General features: G+C 39.8%; 1 protein-coding gene across 2 annotated transcripts in view; it reads right to left on the bottom strand.

Moving 5' to 3' along the window:
* LOC104600935 (protein NPGR2-like) overlaps positions 1 to 17429 on the bottom strand; it is a 29633-nt gene extending 12204 nt beyond the window's left edge. The window contains exons 1-5 of one of the 2 annotated variants that reach the window (XM_010264106.3): positions 17186 to 17429; positions 16177 to 16454; positions 14910 to 15162; positions 13131 to 14347; positions 12649 to 12802 (exon numbers count right to left, since the gene is read on the bottom strand). In XM_010264106.3, coding sequence (XP_010262408.1) covers positions 12649 to 12802; positions 13131 to 14347; positions 14910 to 15162; positions 16177 to 16431 — 1879 coding nt within the window. In that variant the 5' untranslated portion in view covers positions 16432 to 16454; positions 17186 to 17429. Of the gene's footprint in view, positions 1 to 12648; positions 12803 to 13130; positions 14348 to 14909; positions 15163 to 16176; positions 16455 to 16832; positions 17019 to 17185 lie in introns of those variants that run through there. The other variant, XM_019198368.2, reaches the window with a different exon arrangement.
* Positions 17430 to 23916: the final 6487 nt, after the last annotated feature.

Raw genomic sequence — 23916 nt, 5'->3', positions numbered from 1 at the left:
AGAGAGAGAGAGAGAGAGAGAAAGGAAGAGAGGTTGTATTCCCAATTCAATAATCCATTCTGTTATAGCACTGCTGTTATTTATACACTGCTGTTACAATTCTGTTATACCAGCCTCTCCACTTGTCCAGTCCACTTGTCTAGTTTGTTATTTAGTTTGTTCTAGTGGTTGGCTGTTAGTTATATTCTTTAAAGGCTGACGTGGCCTTTTCTTGTACACTTATATTCCCTTTATTTGTGTCTCAACAGTCCCTCCTCCCTTGAAAGCGACCTTGCCCTCAACGTCTAGATGTGGAAATCTATTCTGTAAATCCAAGTAAGGTTCCCAAGTTGCATCCTCAATTGGGAGACCCGACCATACCACTGATGCCTCTGGTTCGATGTGATTCCCTTTGCGTATCCACCTGAAATCTATTCCTTGGGTTCTTGGAAGATCCCTGAGAACTTCTGATGTAGCTGCTGTAGTTGTGTGCGGCCCTCTTCGGATCTGCTTTCTTGGGCTAGAATGAGGCCGTTCTTGTGGGAGTCTATCTGCATTAAAATGATGTGGGCTGGGTCTACTGCTTGTTTCCTTAGGGAGGCGAGGCTAATAGGTCCTGGACCCTTGGACAGCTGCCCTTGAATATGCACCTGTGAGCTGCCCATTTGGAAATCCATGGTGAGGCGGGTCCAATCACATATCACCGGCCCTAGTTGCCTTAACCATTGGACTCTGAGAACTACATCTGCTCCACTGATTTCCAGGGGGTGCAGATCCACCTCAAACTCATGTCCTTGTATCCTTATCTTTAATTCTGTGCACGTACTGTCACATACCAGGTTGCTCCCATTAGCTACGTGCACCCGAAAGGCTGCACATGGTTGGACTGGAACCCCTAGTTGCCTGACCAAGGTTTGGGTGATGAAATTGAGGGTGCTGCCACTGTCTATCAGAACCGATACATGGCGCCCCTGTATCAGTCCGGTTACTCGCATCGTTTGAGAAGAAGCAAGACCGGTCAAGGCTTGCAGGGATACTTCCGGGTATTCCTTTGTCCCTGGTACCCATTCTTGGTCATCCCTTGGCTCCTCAATGTCGGCTGATTGCTCGACATATTCAGTTTCAGGTTGCAGGAAGAAAACTTGTGGGACCTTACAACGATGGCCCGGCCCGAACTTGTCTCCACATGCGTAGCAAAGGCCCTTTTCTCATCGGGCTTGCATCTCAGCCCAGATTAACCTCTTGGCTGAACCGGGGCCTGAACCAGAGCTGGCATCCTTGCCTGTGATTCGTACTCCTGATCTGGGCTCTGGTTTACCCAAGATTCCAGGTTCTTGGTTGGTTACACCAGGTCTGATCGCAGCTCCCAGGGGCTGGCTGATCCTTCTTGCCCGGTTTATTTTGTCTTCATGTAATCGGGCTATTACTGCTGCTTCAAAAACGGTGGTGGGCTGCATGGCTTTTACCTCCAGCCGCAATTCCTCCTTAAGTCCTCCAACAAAACTGCCGACAAGTGCGTTTTCTGGCCAGCCTTGCACACGCACTGCCAATCTTTTAAACGCCATTTGATAATCTTGGACGGAGCCGGTCTGTCGTAGCTTAGCGAGGCTTTCGTCATAATTCTCAAAGGCTGAGACCCCAAATCGCATGGTTAAGGCGTCGGTGAAGTCGGCCCATGTGGCCCTTGGATGTCATCGCCGGTACCATTGGTACCAGACGATCGCCTCTCCTTCCAGGTGTGCAGAGGCTAGTGGAACACAATCAGGGCCTTGTGTGTCGTTGTAATCGAAGTATCTTTCTGTTCGCAAAAGCCAGGAAGTGGGATCTCCTCCTGTGAAGATGGGAAATTTGATTCTTACGGTTCTTGATCCACTTCGATGACTGGTGTCACTGCGTTCTTCCTGAATTTGCACAGGCACCAGTCTTTCCAACAAGGATGCAAAGCTTTCTTTGATTTCTTTGACATCGGCTGATATTCTTTGCATTTCTCCTTCCATGTAATTGACTCTGTTCTCCATTGCTGATGATCTTGTGTTTGGCATCTTGGCTCTGATACCAACTTGTTAGGAACTGCCTAACTCAGGGACTCTTTCGAGGGAGCCTGCCTCCAGAATGAGAGAGAGAGAGAAAGAGAGAGAGAGAGAGGAAGAGAGGTTGTATTCCCAATTTAATAATCCATTTTGTTATAACACTGCTGTTACAATTCTGTTATACCAGCCTCTCCACTTGTCCAGTCCACTTGTCTAGTTTGTTATTTAGTTTGTTCTAGTGGTTGGCTGTTAATTCTGTTGTACCAGCCTCTCCACTTGTCCAGTCCACTTGTCTAGTTTGTTATTTAGTTTGTTCTAGTGGTTGGCTGTTAGTTATATTCTTTAAAGGCTGACGTGGCCTTTTCTTATACACTTATATTCCCTTTATTTGTGTCTCAACACCCCTCCTAGCTTCCTTTCCTTATTTATATACTGCTGTTACAATTCTATTATACCCGCCCCTCCACTTGTCCAATTTGTTAGTTAGTTTGTTCTAGTGGTTGGCTGTTAGTTACATTCTTTAAAGGCTGACGTGACCTTTTCTTGTAAACTTGTATTCCCTTTATTTGTGTCTCAACAGTATATCATTGCTTTGTCACATTGCAAAGCAGAACATCAAATCAGATACACTTTCAGTCCAGATTTCCTGGTTATGGTTATTTAGATATCGGGTTCATATGTGGTTATGCTCCATTAGCAACAGTTGAAAAACAACCCTTTGAAGTATGGGACTGTATAGGATTAGATGGAAAAATCAAAAGAAGTAAAACAACTGAAAAGATTGGTAGAAGATGAAGAGAGAGCTAGCGGCAAAGAGGGTTAGAGAATGAGAGGTTCGAACTAACTCTCCCTCTAACACTAACACTATTTCATTAAGTTGATTTTTGAATAATTACAAGGGAGGCCCTTGGTTGGGCAAGAAATTACAAAAAACATAACATAGAAGAGGATGAGCCTAGAATAAGGCCCATTACAGAAAAGAACATAAATATAACATAGAATAACAGCCTAAGGGCCATTCGGCCCATCTTCTCTACACTCCCCCTCAAGATGAGCATAGATGTTAATCATGCCCAGCTTGCCAATGTCATGCTGAAGCCTTGCCTTGGGAATGCCCTTGGTGAGAAAATCTGCCAACTGTCCTTCAGAAGTGATGAAGGGAAGACACACTTCACCCGAAGAGACTCTTTCTCGAATAAAGTGTCTATCAACCTCAATATGCTTAGTTCTATCATGTTGTACTGGGTTGTGGGCAATGTTGATGGCGGTCTGATTATCACAATACAACATCATTGGCTTGTCATGCTCAATCCCAAGTTCCTCCATCAATGATTTTAGCCATGTTGGAATAATATTAAAATAACTTAGTTGCAGATGTTAGGGCCTGTTTGGCTAATTAAAGTGTTTTTTTATTTCTGTTATGTCTGTTATTGTACTCAGGGGCACAAGGGTCTTTTCCCTTGTTATTTCTGTCGCCCTATATATAGTAAAATAAACACTGGCGCCGCCAGTACTGTTACATTGCAAACCTTCTCTCTTCTCTCCTCTCTTCTCTTCTCTCCTCTTCCACTTATCTCTGGCTGGCTACACTGTCAAGATGGTATCAGAGTGGGAATGCTGATTAAAAGAGAGCAGATCGATCAACCCAAAACAGATCGAACAGACTAGTAGAAAAGAAATCTGATTCTGGACTACAGAATAGCTACGACTGGTATAGTTCTTCCTATTTTTTTCTCTTCTTTACCCTCCTTGGTCATGTGCCGAGTGAAAACCCTATGAATCTGGGGCGGCTGAATGCTGTCGAACCTGTGTAACCTTAGTTTTCTTGGATCGTGTGATCCTGTTCATGTGTTAAGACAACTGTAGGTCAATGCTGACCTGTCTTCTCAATGGTTTGAGTTGACTATAAGTAAGAAGGATCTCTCCTGCTGATTAGTGGCTGTTAGACATTCTGGAATTCTGGTAGGTGGGGACTGATAAAACTATACAGGTCTGAAATCTGCCGAATATTACCTCAGTTTTTGTCCGGAATTTGGTACTGTTTGTGCTCAATCTGGTTGGTAAACCCGAATGTGTGGGTGTGAACTGAGTGGAGCATTGTTTTGTGGAATAAGGAGGGGTCCTAAGTCCGGTGTGTGGGACTGATTAACTGCTTGACCATGTCGACTGAGAATTCTGCTACTTCAGAGATCTCAGGGAGCCACAATGGAGTGAGTGGGGGAATGGATATGAGCTTTCCCATGGCTGTCATTCCCTTTGATGGTCTGAATTACCTTGAGCGGTCTAGGGGGATAAAACTCTACATCACTGCTAGGGGGCGAATAGGATACAACAATGGGAGAGTAAAGGAACCGAAGTATGGAAGTGCTGAGCATGATAGGTGGAACCAAGAGAACAATATGGTGATGTCTTGGCTCTTGGTTTCAATGCTGCCACAAGTAAGGAAGACTTTTATGTGGGCTGAAACTGCTTGTGAGATATGGGAACAAGCGAAGTCCACTTATTCAGAACAGAGACACTATGCCAAGATATATCAACTACAAGCTGAATCTTCTACTTGCAAGCAGGGGGAGAGGAGTCTCTCGATGTACTATTCTGATTTGACATCAATATGGAAAGAACTTGATCACTATCAGAATGTGAATTGGAAGTGTGATGAAGATACAAAGGCCTACAAGTCACTTGTATCATAGCAACGCGTGTTTGCCTTCCTCCTAGGGCTGAATTCGTCATATGAGTCCATCAGGGTACAGATCTTGGGTAGTAAAGACTTGCCATCAGTCCAGGAGGTGTATGCCTTGGTGCAGTCAGAAGAAAGCAGAAGAAGTGTGATGAATGGTGTAGAAGGGGAGTTAGTTGCCCTAGCGGTCCGGGGAAATTCAGATACAAATGTTGGAGGTGGCTTTAAAAGGGGTGACACTCAGAAAAAATCAGAAGATAAAAGCAAGCTTTGGTGCACTCACTGCCAGAAGACACGACACACTAAAGATACATGCTGGGATCTCCATGGAAAACCTAAATGGGCACAGAATTTGGGTAAGAAGTCAGCACTGGATCAGGGCAAGAAACCAGGCCAGCAGAATCAAAAAAGGTATAACTCAGCTAATATGGCATCGACAGAGACTAGTCCTTCCGTAACTCAGGAGAGACATCCCGGTTCTGACCCTATGGGAGATATTATCAACTCCTTCCGTGAACATTTGGAATTGTATGGTAGGACTCTCCGCCAGGTGGATTCTGGGCCTACTCCTACCTCATTTGCGTCTACATCAGGTAATGCCACAGCTTTCCATGTGTCATCTCATACTACTGATTCACCTTGGATTATTGACTCCGGAGCCTCAAATCACATGACCGGTAAGTCAAATTTGTTCCAAACATATAACCTTCTCTCTGGGAGAGATAAGGTAAGACTGGCTGATGGTTCTTTTTCTACCATAGCTGGCCGAGGCACCATATCTCTCCCACTTGGCCTTACTCTTCCTAATGTCCTGCATGTTCCGAAATTACCTATTAATTTGCTGTCCATTAGTAGTATTACTCTCTTTGAACTGCTCAGTCACCTTTTTTCCGTCTTCATGTGTGTTTCAGGATTTGACCTCGGGGAAGACGATTGGTAGAGGAAGCATGTTGGATGGTCTCTACGTGTTGGAGAATAATGCTGGTCTAGTGGCGACTGAGTCCACAAGTTTGTCGAGTGAGAGTCAGGCCTATTTATGGCATAGTCGTTTAGGTCATCTTTCTTTTGAGTCGTTAAAAGTTATGTTCCCAAAGTTGTTTGAGTCCTTGTCAGTGAGTCAGTTATAGTGTCAAACTTGTCAGTTGAGTAAGCATTGTAGAAGTTCTTTACCTTTAAGAAATAAAAGATCTGAATTTCCATTTCATATTGTTTATTCTGATGTTTGGGGCCCTGTTACTCTACCTACTGCGGCTGGCTATAAGTATTTTGTTACTTTGATTGATGATTATTCTCGATACACTTGGATTTACCCTATGCGATCTCGAGATGAAGTGCCACAAAATGTGAAAGATTTTCAACGCATGGTGTTCACTCAGTTCCAAACGGAAATTCATATTTTCCAGTCGGACAATGCAAAGGAATATTTCCATAGTGATCTCACAAAGTTCTTTTCTTCGAGTGGGTCACTTCAGCGAAGCTCTTGTGCCAGGACACCCCAACAAAATGGTGTGGCTGAACGAAAAAACCGTCACTTTCTCGAAGTTGCTCGTGGCTTGTTGATTCATATGAATGTGCCAAAACAGTTCTGGATGGATGCAATATTGTGTGCGACATATATCATCAATCGCATGCCCTCTCGGCTACTAGAGTATAAGGCCCCACATCAGCTCTTGTTCCCTACAGCCCCCGCTTTCCACCATTCCGATGCGTGTTTTTGGGTGTCGTTGTTTTGTCCACAACTTGTCACCTACTTGTGGTAAACTTGACCCTCGGGCTATTCCTTGTGTTTTTCTTGGTTATCCTTCATCCCAAAAGGGGTATCGTTGCTATGATTCCATTGCCCGCAAGTACTATGTTTCCATTGATGTCTCATTCTTTGAGAGTCAACCGTTCTTCTCGGTTTCTCCTCAGGGGGAGAGTAGGGTTGAGGAGAAACAGGCGACGACTCAGATTCAACTACCTCCTTTACCCGATCCTCCTCCGTTCCGGGTTTTTCATCGTCGCCATAAGAGCCAACAGAGTTCAAGAGCCGTGGAGCCGAACACTATGCAACCAACATCATTGGATTCACCCGAGGCAGATCTGTCTCATCAACCAGGTACACTTGCTCCCATTGCTCCTTTAAATGTTGATTCACCTGTCCCCAATGATCTTAATATTCCTATTGCTAAGAGAAAGGGTGTTAGATCTTGTACCACTAATCATCATATCTCTAACTTTGTGTCCTATGAGTATGTTTCACCTTCGAACCGTGCCTTTCTCTCTTCTGTGGATAGTGTCCCCATCCCTAAGACCGTGGCAGAAGCTTTGTCAAAACCTGAATGGACAGGTGCAATGCAGGAAGAAATTGATGCCTTACACAAAAATGGTACGTGGGAATTGGTAGATCTTCCTGAGGGGAAGGAACCAATGGGGTGCAAGTGGGTGTTCACAGTGAAACACAAAGCTGGTGGAACTGTTGAAAGGTACAAGGCTAGACTGGTAGCAAGAGGCTTCACACAGGTATATGGAGTGGACTATGCAGAGACTTTTGCTCCAGTAGCGAAGATGAACTCCATCTGGATTCTCCTTTCCTTGGCAGCAAATCTTGACTGGGATCTTCACCAATTGGACATCAAGAATGCCTTCTTGAATGGTGACTTGGAAGAGGAGGTGTACATGACCCAACCCCCAGGGTTCTGTGCCAAAGGCAGTGAACAAAAGGTGTGCAGGTTAAAAAAGTCCCTATATGGGTTGAAACAATCACCTCGGACTTGGTTTAGTAAGTTCCATTTAGCAGTCCAACAGATGGGATTCAAACAATGCCAGTCAGATCATACCCTGTTTGTAAAAAGAGGTGAAGGTAAAATTGCAGCTCTTATTGTGTATGTGGATGACATAGTGATCACAGGAGATTGGGAGGCTGAAATCCAGAGACTAAAAAAATTATTAGCCACTAAATTTGAGGTGAAGGATCTAGGCCCCTTACGATACTTTCTTGGAATTGAAGTTGCCCGCTCTCACAAGGGCATCTTTATTTCCCAACGGAAGTATGTACTAGATCTACTAGAAGATACAGGCAAGTTGGGGGTAAAACCATCTAATTCACCTATTGAACCTAATCACCATCTAGGAGACAGTCAGGGAGAGTTTTTGAAAGATGTAAAGATGTTCCAGAGACTCGTGGGGAGACTTTTGTATTTGTCTATGACCAGGCCTGATATTGCCTATGCAGTGGGTGTCCTTAGTCAATTCATGCACAGCCCGAGGACAACTCACTTTGAGGTTGCAGAGAGGATCTTGAGATATCTCAAGAAGTTTCTTGGAGCTGGTTTGTTATTCCAGAAACACAATCACTTAAAAGTGGAAGTATATACTGATGTAGATTGGGCAGGAGCAGTCAATGACCGAAAGTCTACCAGTGGTTATTGTGCCTTTGTAGGAGGAAACCTTGTCACATGGAGAAGCAAAAAACAAAGTGTGGTGGCTAGATCCAGTGTTAAAGCAGAGTATAGAGCGATGGCTCATGGGGTTGCGGAAATCATGTGGATAAGAAATCTGTTAGGTGAACTGGGTTTCGCAGTAAGCAATCCTACGTCACTCTACTGTGACAATAAAGTTGCCATCAATATTGCTGCTAATCCAGTTCTGCATGATAGGACAAAACACATTGAAGTGGACAAGCATTTTATCAGAGAGAAACTTGAAAGTGGAGAAGTGTGCACACCATATGTCAGCTCGGAAGAGCAACTTGCAGATATCTTCACCAAAGGTCTTCATCATGTGTGGCACAAAGATTTGTGTGACAAGTTGGGCATGATTGACATCTACGCTCCAACTTGAGGGGGAGTGTTGGAATAATGTTAAAATAACTTAGTTGCAGATGTTAGGGCCTGTTTGGCTAATTAAAGTGTTTTTTTATTTCTGTTATGTCTGTTATTGTACTCAGGGGCACAAGGGTCTTTTCCCTTGTTATTTCTGTCGCCCTATATATAGTAAAATAAACACTGGCGCCGCCAGTACTGTTACATTGCAAACCTTCTCTCTTCTCTCCTATCTTCTCTTCTCTTCTTCTTCTCTTCTCTTCTCTCCTCTTCCACTTATCTCTGGCCGGCTACACTGTCAAGAAGCCACAACAGTTCAGAGACTCCATGTGCCATGGCCCTGTATTCTGCTTCTGCTGAGGATCGAGCCACAACTGATTGTTTCTTACTCCTCCAAGAAACAACATTACCAGCCACCAAACTGCAATACCCTGAAGTAGATCTTCTATCATCAATGTTTCCAGCCCAGCCAACATCAATATAAGCTTCAAGTTTCATATGACCATGCTTGGCAAACAAAATTCCCTTTCCCGAAGAGCCTTTCAAATAACACAGAATTCGTTTTGCGGCTGCCATATGAGTATCTCTGGGAGCATGCATGAACTGGCTAATACAACTGACAGCATATGCAATATCTGGCCGAGTCATGCACAGGTACAGGACTTTCCCAAGAAGTCCCTGAAAGACCCCTTTGTCTTCTAACAACGTCCCATCTGAAGCAGAAAGTTTGTGACTCATATCAATAGGAGTAGCAATTGGTCTAGCACCCATCTTCCTAGTTTCAGAAAGCAAGTCAAGGACAAACTTCCTTTGGGAGATAAGGATCCCATCCTTGGATCTAGCAACTTCTATGCCAAGGAAGTATCTCAACTCCCCCAGGTCCTTAATCTCAAATTTTGTACGGAGGAAAGACTTAAGAGCATGAATTCCTGAAGCATCATTACCAATCACAACAATATCGTCAACATACACAATGAGATATACTGCTAGAGATCCACTGCTCTTCACAAAAAGAGTATGATCAGACTGTGTCTGAACATAGCCGAAGTTAACAAGTGTTGTTCTAAATCTCTCAAACCATGCTCTAGGAGTCTGTTTGAGGCCATAAAAGGATTTGTTCAATCTGCATACTTTTCCTTGCATATCATTTCCATACATTCCTGGAGGAAGAGACATATAAACCTCCTCATGTAAGTCACCATTCAGAAATGCATTCTTTACATCCAATTGATAAAGGGGCCAATCAAAGTGAGCTGCCAGAGATAAGAGAACCCTCACAGATGTCATCTTAGCAACAGGTGCAAAGGTCTCCAGATAATCAATCCCATACGTCTGTGTGTAGCCTTTTGCAACTAGCCTGGCCTTGTACCTCTCAATGGTCCCATCAGCCTGATATTTAATGGTAAATACCCACTTGCAACCAACTGGATCCTTCCCTTTAGGCAAATCCACCACTTCCCAAGTGTCATTTTTGTGTAGGGCATCCATTTCAGATTTCATGGCATCCCTCCATTCTGGAATCTCAAGGGGTCTTAAGATTACCTGAAGTGGTTGCATGATTAGCAGAAGCTCTTATACCTGAGTGAGCAAATGCAGAAGTGGATGAACTTCCTGAAAGGTTGGAAGATGAAGTTACACCTTCGAGATGACTGATCATCTTTCCAAACTTTTCATACTCAACTTTCATGGCCGCCAATTGTGCACAGGCAGACTCAACTTCAGTATCTGGACCAATGGCTACATTTGCACTCCCTGTCCTTCTACTATCATGTTTCTTCTGGAATCGAATAGGAACAAGACCGGGATGTAATTCCCAGCACTTGTCTTTGGTGTGCTTTGGCTTCTTGCAGTATTCACATATAGCTTCTTTCTTTCTAGAGCCACTAGGAGCCCCCACAACTCCTTTGGGTTTAACCCCCATATTTGCAAAGTGATCACTAGTGCCAACCCTTTGAACCTGTACCAAACTTCTGCTTTCTTCACTACTAACCAAAACATACGCTTGTGATAATAAGACAATTTCCTTGGATAAAATATTTTGTTTTGTAATGTCATATTCTGGGTTTAGTCCAATTAGGAACTCAAACACCCTGTTTCTTTCAACTAATTTCCTGTAGGTTTCTGCATCATTGGTAGTGTCTCAAGTTACAGCTTCTATTAGATCAATTTCTTGCCACAAAAACTTCAAGGTTGAGAAGTATATCGCAAGGGATTTCTCCCCCTATCTCAAATTCTTCACATCACTTCTCAATTTATAGGCTTTGGCTACATTTAGTTTCTGGGAATAGGTTTTTGCAACACTATCCCAGATTTCCTTTGCTGAGTTCATCCATAGATAATGTTGACTAATCTGTGGCTGCATTGAATTCACAAGCCACCCAATAACGATGTAATTCTCTTGAATCCATTTCTCATAAGAGGAATCATCCACTAGGGTAGCCTTCTTGCTCCCGGAGATAAACCCCCACTTTCCTCTACTACATATATAAATTTTCATAGATTGTGACCATGCCAGATAGTTGGTTCCATCCAGTTTAACCGTGGTCACAATCAACAAAGAATCAGTTGGGGTTCCCAAAGCATGTCCATATTCAGCAACATTCTTACTCTCAATATCTAAGGAGTCTATCATGTAAATGCTTCAAATAGGGTTTCAATCTACTTCTACTAGTGTACTGAATGTGGATGAACTCATATTGGGTTAAATCAGCCTCAAACACAGCAACTCACAAGGCCAACTCACACCCGACAGCCATGAGAACCAAGCTCGGTAACAGCTCTTTCAAGAAGAAGATGGCTTGATCCAGCCTTCAAGAGGTAACCGACAGACCTCCAAACACTGTGTACCCGATTGGAGTACCTTTCTAGTTAGGAATTCTAGGTTCCCAACAATAAGTGCCCTAAAGAGAGCAAAACACAATCCGCAGTAATTAAAGGGGCCTTTTTACGAACACTGTGTATGCAGCAGAGAATACCCCACTGTCACCAAGTAAGAACCACCTCAGGAGCAGTCCGTATAGGTCCAAGAAGCAACTAAACTGAAGTAAGAACTTGCACCACTGAGTCCAAAGAGGTTTCGGCAACTTGACAGTCCAACAGGGTAAGAAAACAACCCAGAAATCTCTGAGTTAAATCAAGTTAACCACAGCCGAACAACTGAACAAATTTAAAAGGGTTTCGAACACTTCAACAGTCCCGAAAACCAGAAATATAACCCAAGGATAACTGAATGCAACTTATAGTCTTATCAATCTCTGATTTGAGCTCCAAATCAGGCCGAATAGTCCTCTCTGATTCTTCCTGGTCACCGAACCACTCTCCAAGTGATTAGAGTCTTGGGCACCCTCCAATGACCTCCAAGAATCAGGCGAACAAGTTGAAACTTCTAGCCTTAGAACACCCTCATGTAGTCGGCTGGACTATACCCACATGAGAGCCACGCCAAGTTCAGGCCTGCTTTGATACCAAGTTGAAAAACAGCCCTTCAAAGTATGGAACTGTATAGGATTAGATGGAAAAATCAAAAGAAGTAAAACAGCTGAAAAGATTGGTAGAAGATGAAGAGAGAGCTGGCGGCAAAGAAGGTTAGAGAATGAGAGGTTCGAACTAACTCTCCCTCTAACACTCTAACACTATTTCATTAAGTTAATTTTTGAATAATTAAAGGGAGGCCCTTGGTTGGGCAAGAAATTACAAAAAAACATAGCATAGAAGAGGATGGGCCCAGAATAAGGCCCATTACAGAAAAGAACATAAATAACATAGAATAACAGCCTATGAGCCATTCGGCCCATCTTCTCTACAGCAACCATAAAATATGGTTCTAATTTCCTACAAAACAACTGACAGAGAGTAAATGGAGTACATGCACTCTGTCATAATACAAGGAATAGACATACTTATAGCACTCTCTTGCCTCTGAATGTTCATAAAGAATACAAACCATTCATTTGACATAACATTATATCTCCCAAAGCTAAATTTTCCTATAGAAAATAAATACTAAAATAGGTTAAAAAAATTCCATAAAAGCTTGATTCCTTCCATTTATTTTGTGCTGATTTTATATCTTAATTGATAGTAAACATATAAAAGACAACTATGAGGTCCTTAAAGTAGAAAGTCCATTCCAAGATAAGATAACTATAAAAGATACCTGTGGTATGCCATCTAGAGGCAGAATGGGGATTGATTGCTTTGGATTTGGAAAGGCAAACTTCAGCATCCCGCCACTGTGACAAGCTTATGTAGACATGAGCCAGATCATGCCATGTTTCCATTTCCAAACTTCTATCACGATCTCTGTTTTTCTGTCAAGTATTCAATAAAAAAAACATTTTGAGTGAACTAAGGCTATAGCAGAAATTTTGAATATAGTATAAGTTTCCATAAAAGGACAAAAGATCGTGTAGAAATGTCATGCAGTCCATAAAGAGAAAGAGAGAGAATGAAAAAATTGTATCTAAAATCCTTAAATGTTAACATTTTTGTTCTGAACATCCAAATTAGCTGACAATGGTATCACTCACAGTAAGTAAAACATGTTGCTTTCTGGTTAAACACTGACTCAATTGCATTAGTATAAGTTCCCCATTTCTCATGCTGTTGTCTATAGGAGACAATTCAAATGGAACACACCTTCAGAAGCTTCTTGGAAACTCCAAAGCTTTTACTCTGAACTTGAAGAACAGCCAGAAGATGGGTATAGGTCTCAACAGCATTCTTTAACTGGCCCTGTGCAATCTGAAGTTTAGCCTTTGTCCGTAACAACTCTCCCTGATCCCACCTCCCAGTCTGATCAAGAGCAGCATTGATGATAGTCTCAGCATCCCCAAACCGTTTTTGAGCAGATAATATGCGAGCCAACAGGATCCACCCTTTAACATTAGATCCAGCTTCCAATTTCAGCAACTGCTTTGCATAATTAAGTGCAACATCTAACTTTCTCTGCTCAGCGTTTTCTAAGCTCAGATAGAATATAACTCTAGGTTCTCTTTCTCTCATTTCTTTCTCAGCAGCTTCTAGGGCTTCAAGTGCCTTGGCCTGTCTTATGCTCCTATCATAATCAGATCCAGATGATCTGGCCTGAGCTGATAGTGAGACACCTAGTAAGTAATTGGTGACACTTCCCATCTGATTGCATTCCCCCTGCAGGGGAGCAATTGCTCTACAAGCAAAAGCTTCTCCTTCCTGAGGCAGGTTAAGGTTTTCCACGCAAATCTTTGAAGCTAGTAATAATGCTGCCATGGAATTTGGATTCTCTCTGCTAGTCAACAGTTTCCTCAGTAGATTCAGAGCAACCACATTTTCACCTTCAGCATGGTAACACAGAGCTAGGGTGTAATATCTTTCTTTCCTATCCATACTCCCAGGAAGCGATTCCTCAATCTGATTGGCCAAGGCTCTTAGTTCTCCTGACACAGAGAGAGCAAATGATAGGTGGTCCATAATTGATGGATCCCACTCAATCCTTTTAAGAGCAAATTTTCTTAATAGGATGAATAACAAAAGAATGGCCTCTTCTATATTGTTCCTTGGTACAAAGGAACCTTCCATTTGGGAACGAAGATCTGGGGGGCTTGCATCATAACCACCATAGAGAAGAAAAATGGCAAAGTCTTTCTGTATCTTTGCAGTGGTCTCTGCATCAAGGCTCCAATGATGAAGGAGGGCATGCCTATATGACAAAATAGCTTCATGAGGAAAGCCAGCAAGTTTCCATAATTCTGGAAGTAGCTCAACAGCCCTGTTTAGAGTCTCTTGCAATTTACAGTCAGTACCCATGTTTTCAGGAAAGCCTTCGGGTAATGCAGATTCAACAGTGTCCAGAATAATTTTGCATGATTGAGCAGCTTCTGCAAAAGAAAGAAAAATTGGAAAAAGATTGGTCATGCAATGCTAGTTAAGAAAGTAGGTATCATAACTTGGAAGCTTTCTTCTTTGAAAGATCTAACAGTTGGTAGAACTGTAGAAGTTATGATTCTAATATTTTCCTTTAAACTGATGTCCATAATCCATAGATACAAAATTTCTGGGTTGGCTGAAAAACCAATACCTACAAGTGTTACCAGTTCAATGACCAAACCTCAGGATTAAAATGAAAATTACTTCATGAAAACTTATTGGTGAGCTGGTTTGAAAAATATGGATTCTTACATACGCAAAACTCAAGGTAAACATGGAAGTCAGTGTATAAAATTGTTTAACTTTAAAAAGCAAAACAGACTAGAATAAGATCCTTTCTCAAATGGAAAGAAATTAGAAAAAAAAAAAAAAACTTCTTTATGCAGGTCAAGGAAATCATAACTGAAAAACATAACAATATATTGAAAATGGGAAGGAGAACATAGAAGGCAAATAAACCCAAAAATGGATCAGAATACATAAAGCAGGTTATGATTTTATAACAAAGACTACCTTGAAACCTTCCAAGGTCCTGCAATGATTTTGCTTTCAGAAAAATTGCTTCAAATAGCAAACTGACAGCATGCATGGGCATGGGTGGAGAAACATCACTTTGGGAATGACGCCTTCGGCGCTCTTTTCTTTGAGCAATGGAGAATTTTATCCTTTGTGTCACAGCAGCAATGTCTATTCCTTCAAATACATGAAGTGCAGCTTGGACATTTCCTCTTTGATACTCGAGCCTTCCTAGCAATGCTCTTGCTTCCTACAATATTGTAAAGGTCTCTGAAGTTTACAACCATAAAGCTTTGAGCAAACCACTTATTGATTGAATGATGAAGAAAATTGCCCATAACACATAATAACAATAAAAGAAACTTAAAACTTTGACAACTGGCATATTTCTATCATATTGACAACAAAGAAAGGGATCAAAGTTCCTGTGGGATGGCCTTTCTTTTAAAAATAATTAACCTATCAATATCTATAGAATCATCTATTGGAAATGATGTTGCAGAGTTGGCTAGGAGAAGGCATCAATCAAGCTTAGACTTTTTAGACAGTAATGCCTAGATTTTTGGGTTTTGAATAGTCTCCTTCTGACTGAGAGAAACTTTCAGTTTTTGTATCACAGAGTAGTCTTAAATTTCTTCTTTCTTGTATATTCTCTTTTCTAATAAAAATTTATGCTGAAGAATTAAAGACCTAACAACCTCATTAACAAATTCATGCCCACTGTGAATTTTGTCTCTGTAATAATAGTGCATCAGTGAAGGAAAGAGGCCAGTATAAGAAACCATCTATGTGAATGAATTATTAGAAAAAGTGAATTCAGCCAAGATATAAGGTTAGTCAATTAATAATTTAACTGGTTAAATGAATCATGGAAAGAAAAATAATCCACAATGTCCCATTTGAAGAAAGAAATGTCATCTAAAGTTTCACATGATACAAATCCTCATTGCTTAAAAAAAGCTCCTGTTTGGCATGATGCTGTGGCCAAGGGAATCTGTTGTCAATGATATAAGCAGGCACAGATATTCATCATAAATCCATGGCATCACCTTTATGAGAAGAAAACTTTCTTGCAGAAGTACTCCAAGCTGAACCTTACTGCATACCTTGTTGGTTAACAGGCAACTATGCTCCCATGCAATTCTCAAATATCAGAGTTGGTTACAAATCATTACGAAAGGCAAGCATCCATGTACAAGAGACCAAAGCCAAAAAGTGTAGCACAGTAGCAGAGCCTCGAAGCCAGGGAGTTAGAGAAACCAACCTCATAATTCAGGCAACCACTTTCACGGAGAGATGATTCAGCTTCTTCAATGTTTCCAGTATCTGGCTTCTGCTCACTTTCACCTGCTTTAGAAGAATACCCACTTGCTGAATAGTCCCTTGTTGCCAGGGACTCGGAAGAAGGAACCATTTCATCTGCTCTTAACTGCTCTCCGGAACAAAGGCACTTCATTATCTTCCCCAACCTCAGTTCAGTACAAATTCTTAGCCGTTTCATCCATTTCTTTGCTCTCATACTGTTCCACTACACATAAAGGTCTTTGCAACAGCATCACACACAAAAGAAAAATATTAGAATTCTGTATCAACAGTCTAAGCACATTGGTTGGTACTAGGATTGACAAAATCTAACATCCCCAACCAGCGAATTCTTCGAAAAAAAAGAAGAAAGGAAAAAATTCAAGTATGTTTCTATCCAGCATGAAGAAAAACTAGCTTTGGTCACCAAATCAGTTCGAATTCAAATTAAACCATAAGTGTAATTAAAGAAAGAAGGAAAGAAAACTGCAAAGAGCAGGTTCCCAATGCAGCCACTAAGAAATAAAACCCATAACTCCATTTTTTTATTTTCTTTCATATAAAAGCTCAAACACAAAACCCTAAAATCCAGAATTGAGGACTGCAACTGCAAACTACCTTCGAAAGCGGAAAAGAAAGAAACCGACCAACATTTCTACAGTGTCAGTTAAGAAAGCTACAAAAAATATCGAAATTCAATCCTTCAAATCCTTGTAGGCCATACTCATAATAACCAGAGAAACACACTAAAGCCTTCAGATAATGAAACATTACATACAGAGAAACCTAGAAGCCCACAAAATTTCCTCCAAACCCAGACAAACTCAACATTCCCAAGTAACAATTTCCTTCAAAGCAACTTCATTAAAATGATTTTGGAACCTAAATTCAAGGAAAAAAAAAAAAACATACGCATTATATGATCTTTTTAGAGCAACCAAAAGGGATCAAATTACTCTCAAAGGACTTACCTTTTGCTCCAGAAAAGCAGACACCGAGCCCACCCAACATCAACACCACCACCACCCATCTCTCCTCCAATTCCTGCAAAAGAAATGCCTCTTTTGATTTCCTTGATTTATTAACTAGGAATCCAAAGCTCCAAGACCTCTTTCTCTTTTGTGTCTATAGCGTTTCTTTCTCCTTTTACAGTTCAACTGTTAAGGCCTGTGTAAGTTATTAAGGAGTGATGCTCAGAATTTTCATTCAGCGGTGTGAAAGAGGCGAGAGATTTTGGCTGAAACAAAGTTGAAAACCAGTGGGACCAGAAAAATATGGTGGGCCCTGTTTGAAATTTACTACGCGGCTATGGCTGGCAAGTTGCCACGTGGCAATGTTGACAAACAATATTTGCTGTGCTTGAGACGGTTGTTGCAGAAAATAGTACTTTTTGTTGAGTCCGGAGCTTGTTAGTGAAATGCATTTGTACCCGAAAATGGCTGTCCTTTTTCCAATCAGAAGTCTTCAGGACGATTGTGATGGTCGGGTTAATGGAAGGTAGAGCTGTCAATGGATCGGGTTTACCTGATAGAACCGGATCGGTCGAACCAATTATGGCAGTTGTGATTAGGGGTGCAAGTGGGATAGGCTGGGCCGGGTTTAAGCTCAACCCAGGCCCAACCCTAAGAATTGGACTTAAAGCTTAAGTCCAGTTCTAATCCAAAACCAAGCCCAAACTGTCCGACCTAGCCCGGTCTGAACTGAAATTTGCTGCATTTGGATAGGACTTGGGCCTGGCCGGCTGGCCGGGAATGGTTTGGTACTGATTCTTCCTGTCCCAAATGGGACCTAACCCATCGAAAGGTCACCCGGTTAGTAGTTTCAGTAAACGATAAAGGAAGCCAGACCGTGGAGAATACTGGTCTGGTTGGTTCAGGTAGAAACGTTGTGAGCAGCCCAGTGATGGATTGGTTTTGAATGTTGATCAGCCCAACCAACCGGATCCATAATGAGGTATTCAACCCAGCGGGTATGGGGTGATGGGCCAAATGAGTTAATAGTTTTCACATGACATGTAAAAGGTCAAGCTTTGCAGGCCCATTATTGCAACGTCCATCAAGGCTCCAGTTCTGCTTCTGTCACAGACTCACAGTACAACCATGGAAGATGAGCATTTATTAAAAAACATAAATAGAGGTTTGACTTGAAAGAAAAAAAAAAAAAAACTCTTATTGTGGGATATGATATATGACCAGTGGATTTGATCTTTGATCTATTGTTAAAATGAGGGACATTCAAAAAAAAAATTTCGTTAAAAAGCGGGAGCGATTAGATTTAGGATCAGTTTGGTTCAAAAGGAACAGGGGGGTTTTCAGAGACGGGATCTGCTCCTGAGAAATGGAATGCATGGTAAGATGTGCGTGTGAGACGCCAGGTGTGAAGAGTAGATCCGATCTGATTTCCATTCTTGGTGGAATGGTATTGGATATGGCCATTCCCTTCCTCTCTCGAATTCCATTGCAGTCTAACAAAAAGGCAGCGGAATAGACCATTCTCATTCTTATTTCTTATTTGAATGGATTCGCAAGTGATGTAAAACATGGTTTTCGAACCGGCCTGGACGGTCGGACCGTTTGGCCTGGGAACCGTTCAAGCAATCGATTTTGTTTTACTTCAAACCTGATTTTTGGCTAAAATCCATTGAATCGGTCAATAACCTATTGATTCAGGCAATTGAACCGTCAATCCGTTCAATGATTTTTGACAGTTTTTTATTTTTTTTAATTTTTATTGTTAGAATGAGCTATCCATTCAAACCGGAATGATTCAATTTCCGGGTCGTTTTTTAAAACCATGATGTAAAAATGATGCCGATCAATGCTATTCTTTCTTACTATGCAAAAATCCTGATAACAATATATACGTCATTAGATTGTCCCCTTGGATCACAAGGAAAAAAAAAATTGAAAAGCATGTATTCAAATGAAAGAGGAATAGTATGCCTTCATGTATTTCTATTAGAAACTGAGATAAAGTTTTACATATGGTGTTTGTTGTGGAAGCAAATTGCTGGCTGTTTTTATTTTGAGAATTTTCACATGAGTTAACTTAGTATCTTTTTTCATTTTCTTTCTTCTTCTTTTTTTTTATTTTCTATTTTTAACTCCTCGACATTAATTTAATTATAACAGGTTTGGTTTGGTTTCTATTCTAATTTAGTTTTCTGATTTAATTGACATGTTCATTTAACTGAAATTACTGGATTTATACTTTTTTTAATTCCCATTGTTTGTAACTTACGATTTAATTACAAATGATAATCAACGATTATAGACCCCAAGTGACTTTTTTATTACACCCCATAATAATCCAAACACAGCCTTGGGGTCATTCTTTCTATTAGGATTTACATTTATTTGCTAGGGTATTCATTTTGTTATTTCTTTGATTTTAGTGGCAGATTTTGCTTTGGGTGCTTTTGGTAGCACCGAATTTAGTTTCTCAAACACTATGAGTTTGTTTATCGTTAATTTAGTTGTTTAAAATTAGTAGAAGATTTTAAGGAATTCCTCTCTTGCAATTAGGAAAAGGAGGAAACTGTATAAACTGACTTAATTGAGGCACTAGAAACCCCAAACTTAACTTATATGGTGCTTTCTTTTGTAAGTTGCCAACCCACATGGACTAAATAAACAATGGATCTCCCCTCTTCTTCCTTATTTCTCTGAATAGTTTTATTCTTAAAATTTTAATTTATTTTTAATGAATAAACTTATTCATATATGTTTTGGCTCCATTTGATCTGATTAAAATCCAAAAATGATTATATTGTATTATAATATTTATTGATTTCAATATATAAAATCTATAAAATTATATTTAAAATTATAAATATATATGTATATATTATATATTTTTTTATATTATCTATATATTATAAACAAATATATATTGGACCGAATTCGAATTTGATTATATTATATTATAATATTTATTGATTTTAATATATAAAATCCATATAATTACATTTAAAATTATAAAAAAAAATATTCTTATATATTATATTATATACATATGTACATTTATAATAAATTTTAGTATGTTATATTTACATTAATTTATTATATATAATAGTTGAAAAATAATTAACTTGTTTATTTTTTGTATTTTACAAAACTAAAGTGGGGTCAAATTGTATTTCACTCTCTATAGAGCAAATCTTTATAATTTCAGGTTTGCCCTTGCGAAGCAAAGCCCCCCCTGCTAGTGATATTAGGGTTCGACGATAATGACACTAGAAAGACATGATGTCGGAAAAGCATACAGCCAATCAACCAGTAAAAATAAAAAAAAAAAAGGATGACCAATTGGGGGTATTTATTAATTCACGGTGTGCTTTGATTGATCAAAACTCTTTTGGTACCATGTCTTTAGGGTATCATAGATTTTCCGTATAAATTAGTATGTAAGACCTTTTTTAGGGTCAAAAGGAGGAAAGAAAGAGGAAAGTGTGGATTAGATATTGGCATGGTGGTGTGGACATCAAGCCAAAGCAAGTATTGTCACTGTAAAGTAAAGATGAGCAACTGCATTTTTGAGCACTTGTTGCTCAAAATTATTGAAAATATATGGAGAGAGAGAGAACACTAAAAACATTTCACATGTTTGTCGGAATGTAAAGCCAAAGCAAATATAGTAGGCAATTTTCTTCATAGATCGTTTGACTTTGACCTCATCAGACCAATATTTCAATCATTTCTTGGTCCAAAACTGGAGTGTCCACATGTGCACCACAGTTTTTCTCTTTTTTGGCATATGGGCACCTCAAAGAATTGTTATTTTCATCGTCATGATTTCAACACGACCATGTTATTTGGGTCCACCTTCAAACCATGATCCCAAAGCTTATGCTTAGTTGGGAGTTTCCTTTCAAAAGGAACCACAGAAAAAAACAATTATTTCTTAATTAGTTGGAATAGTGCAAGCACTATTCGTCTATTAATTAGAGTCCTGGTTTGTAGGGTTCATCAAATCACCAATGTTTTAAAAATCAACCCATAACTGGAATCACTTTGGGCACTGGTTTTCAGGTTAGTGGTTAGACCATCTAGTTTGAACAGACTGCTTAATTCAATTAAAAAAAATAAAAAACAGTCAAAATCATTGTTCATCGATTAGGTCAATAATTCTGCTGCCTAGGTCTATGGGTCGTTAACCAAGTCTATAGTTTTAGCCAAAAAATGGGTTAAGGGTGAAATAGAACCAGTTATCTGAACAATTCCTGGGTCAATGACGGTTTGAAAACACTGCAAATCACACTATAATCTTTGTTATGAAAATATCAAATTTCCAGACCCTAGATAAAGCATACTGTTTTTGCATGTGACCTTAATAATTGGGCAATAAAGAGCAATCTAGTGTCATGGACATTTATTGTTTCAAAGCCTTACAAATCATGAATGGGGAAATTTTGATCCGCTAATATTCCGATTTGTGTTCTATTGGACTAGAATTAGATTTGGATATATTGTATATTAGTAATAAATTATGTTAAAATGATTAAAATATTATATATTTAATAAAATGAACTAGAAATTTGATAGAGAATAAAAACCTATTGAGAGACTTCACTTAACATGGTAACAAAGCCTATTTGACCAAGTGTCTAATGTTTGATCCATTTTGCCCCATTGTAACTAATTAATTTTCAGCACAAGGTATGGGTGGGCTTGTGCTTGTCAAGGGTTTCTTGAATAAAATGACTTAATACAAAATTATCAAGTCAATTTTATCAATCATATGTTTTGTTTTAAAGAAAAGGTAGGGAAAGTTGGAAAAACCTGTCTAATAAAAAGGTTTTAATTAGGGGTGAGTAACAATCGGTAATAAACCAAAGTTTTAAATCTAAAGCCGAATCAAAACCGTAATAACCAAAATCGAAATTTTCTATTTATTTGTGGTTATTTTGGTTAAAACCGAATTTTATCAGTATATATATTTTAATAATATATAGAAACTGAATTTCCAAACCGAATCTGAAATTTTATAAAATCAAAATAATCAAACCAAAAAACCAAACATGCAGTTCGGTATTTAGTTTTAACTGAACATTGCTCATCTCTAATTTCAATTCATTTTTTGGGTATTAAAAGGATTCACATTATTTAACTATGACATAGTTTGTCCCCAAAAATCTTTCATAAGAATCCTATCAAGCTCATAATCATAATATCTTCTGCGTTTGTCTTCTCATATATTATGGCCAATATTTGCAAGTGTGCCACTGATATTCTATACATATGGGGATATTAAAGGGAAATTAAGGGGTGGAGACAGAACAGGGTGTACGTGAGGTCAACTGACCTTTCCATGGAAAACATGCAGTTACGCGGATTTGATCGATCCTGTGCCTCCATAACTGATGGACATGGTCATTGATGCTTGCAATGGTCCGTGGTTGACTAATTTTACCCTTTGATTATGAATTTTGAGTCTCATTTTTATCACATTCCATCACCCCAGATGGCAATTCCATTTTCAACGGTGTGGAGTAGAAAGGGAAGGGTGTTGTTTAAGATAGTTTTATTCAATGTTTTTGAACCTTCGATGACTTAGATGGTCAGACCGTTTGTCCCAGCAATCGGTTCTTTTTTACCCTTAACTTGTTATTGGGTCAAAAACTATTAACCCATTAAAGCCACGTGCTAACTAACTTTATAGGCAGTTGTCTCTAGCTGGCATCTGATTCTTGATCTTGATCTCGTTTCTTGCCACTTGCTCCGCAAGTAGTTAGATTGTCATTTGTATTTATAAATACATTTCTACATCAATAAAACAGTAAGAACTTCTTAACCACCGAAAGTTGATATGGTATTAGAGCTCTCTATCTGATCCACTGCTGCATCTTGGTCTCTTCTGTAACATCGGTGGCTCTGTTTTTCTTCGGATCACAAGAAGATGGCTATTATAAGTAATGCGAGTAGAAACATAGACGTTGGAGATGCAGACTACTTTAATCCTACGTCTCCATACTGTCTTGGCACCTCAGACAATCCTGGCATCGTGCTAGTCACCACTCTACTGAACGGTGACAAATATTTGACTTGGAAAAGAGCAATGACAAATGCTCTTTGGGAAAAAAAACAAGATCGGTTTTGTTGATGGCACAATCTTGAAGCCAGATCAAGCAAAACCAATAGAGCTTTTTGCTTGGAAGAAATGTAATTCAATGATCATATCCTGGATTTACAAAGCCTTGACCATAGAATTACATGACAACATTGCATACACGGATGATGCTCATGCAATTTGGTTAGATCTCGAAGAGAGATTCTCGCAGGGAAATGTTCCTCATGTCTTTCATTTGAAATAGGAATTGGCATTGCTCAAATAAGACAACATTTCCATTTTAATGTATTACACGAAGCTGAAGGCAATCTAGGACGAACTCTCAACTTATATTCCAATGCCAGTCCATACTTTTCTACACTTGTGGTGTAATTAAAGATCTGGTAGCAAAACATGAGAAGGATCACGTCTACCAATTTCTCATGGGTCTTAGTGATCGATTCAATATGGTTCGCTCCAATTGGAATCATTTTGATGAGATCAAGATTGCATCATCATTTTGATGAAGTGGTTGACCTTGAGACAAATCCATATTGGAATCATCAGTTGCTGCACAAGGGTCACTGCTATTGTGGTGTAATTAAAGATCTGGTAGCAAAACACGAGAAGGATCACGTCTACCAATTTCTCATGG

The sequence above is a fragment of the Nelumbo nucifera genome, chromosome 3 (genome assembly GCF_055504915.1).
Source record: "Nelumbo nucifera cultivar China Antique chromosome 3, China Antique-T2T, whole genome shotgun sequence".
In the NCBI taxonomy this organism is placed as follows: Eukaryota; Viridiplantae; Streptophyta; class Magnoliopsida; order Proteales; family Nelumbonaceae; genus Nelumbo; species Nelumbo nucifera.
This window is presented reverse-complemented; position numbering and strand designations above follow the sequence as displayed.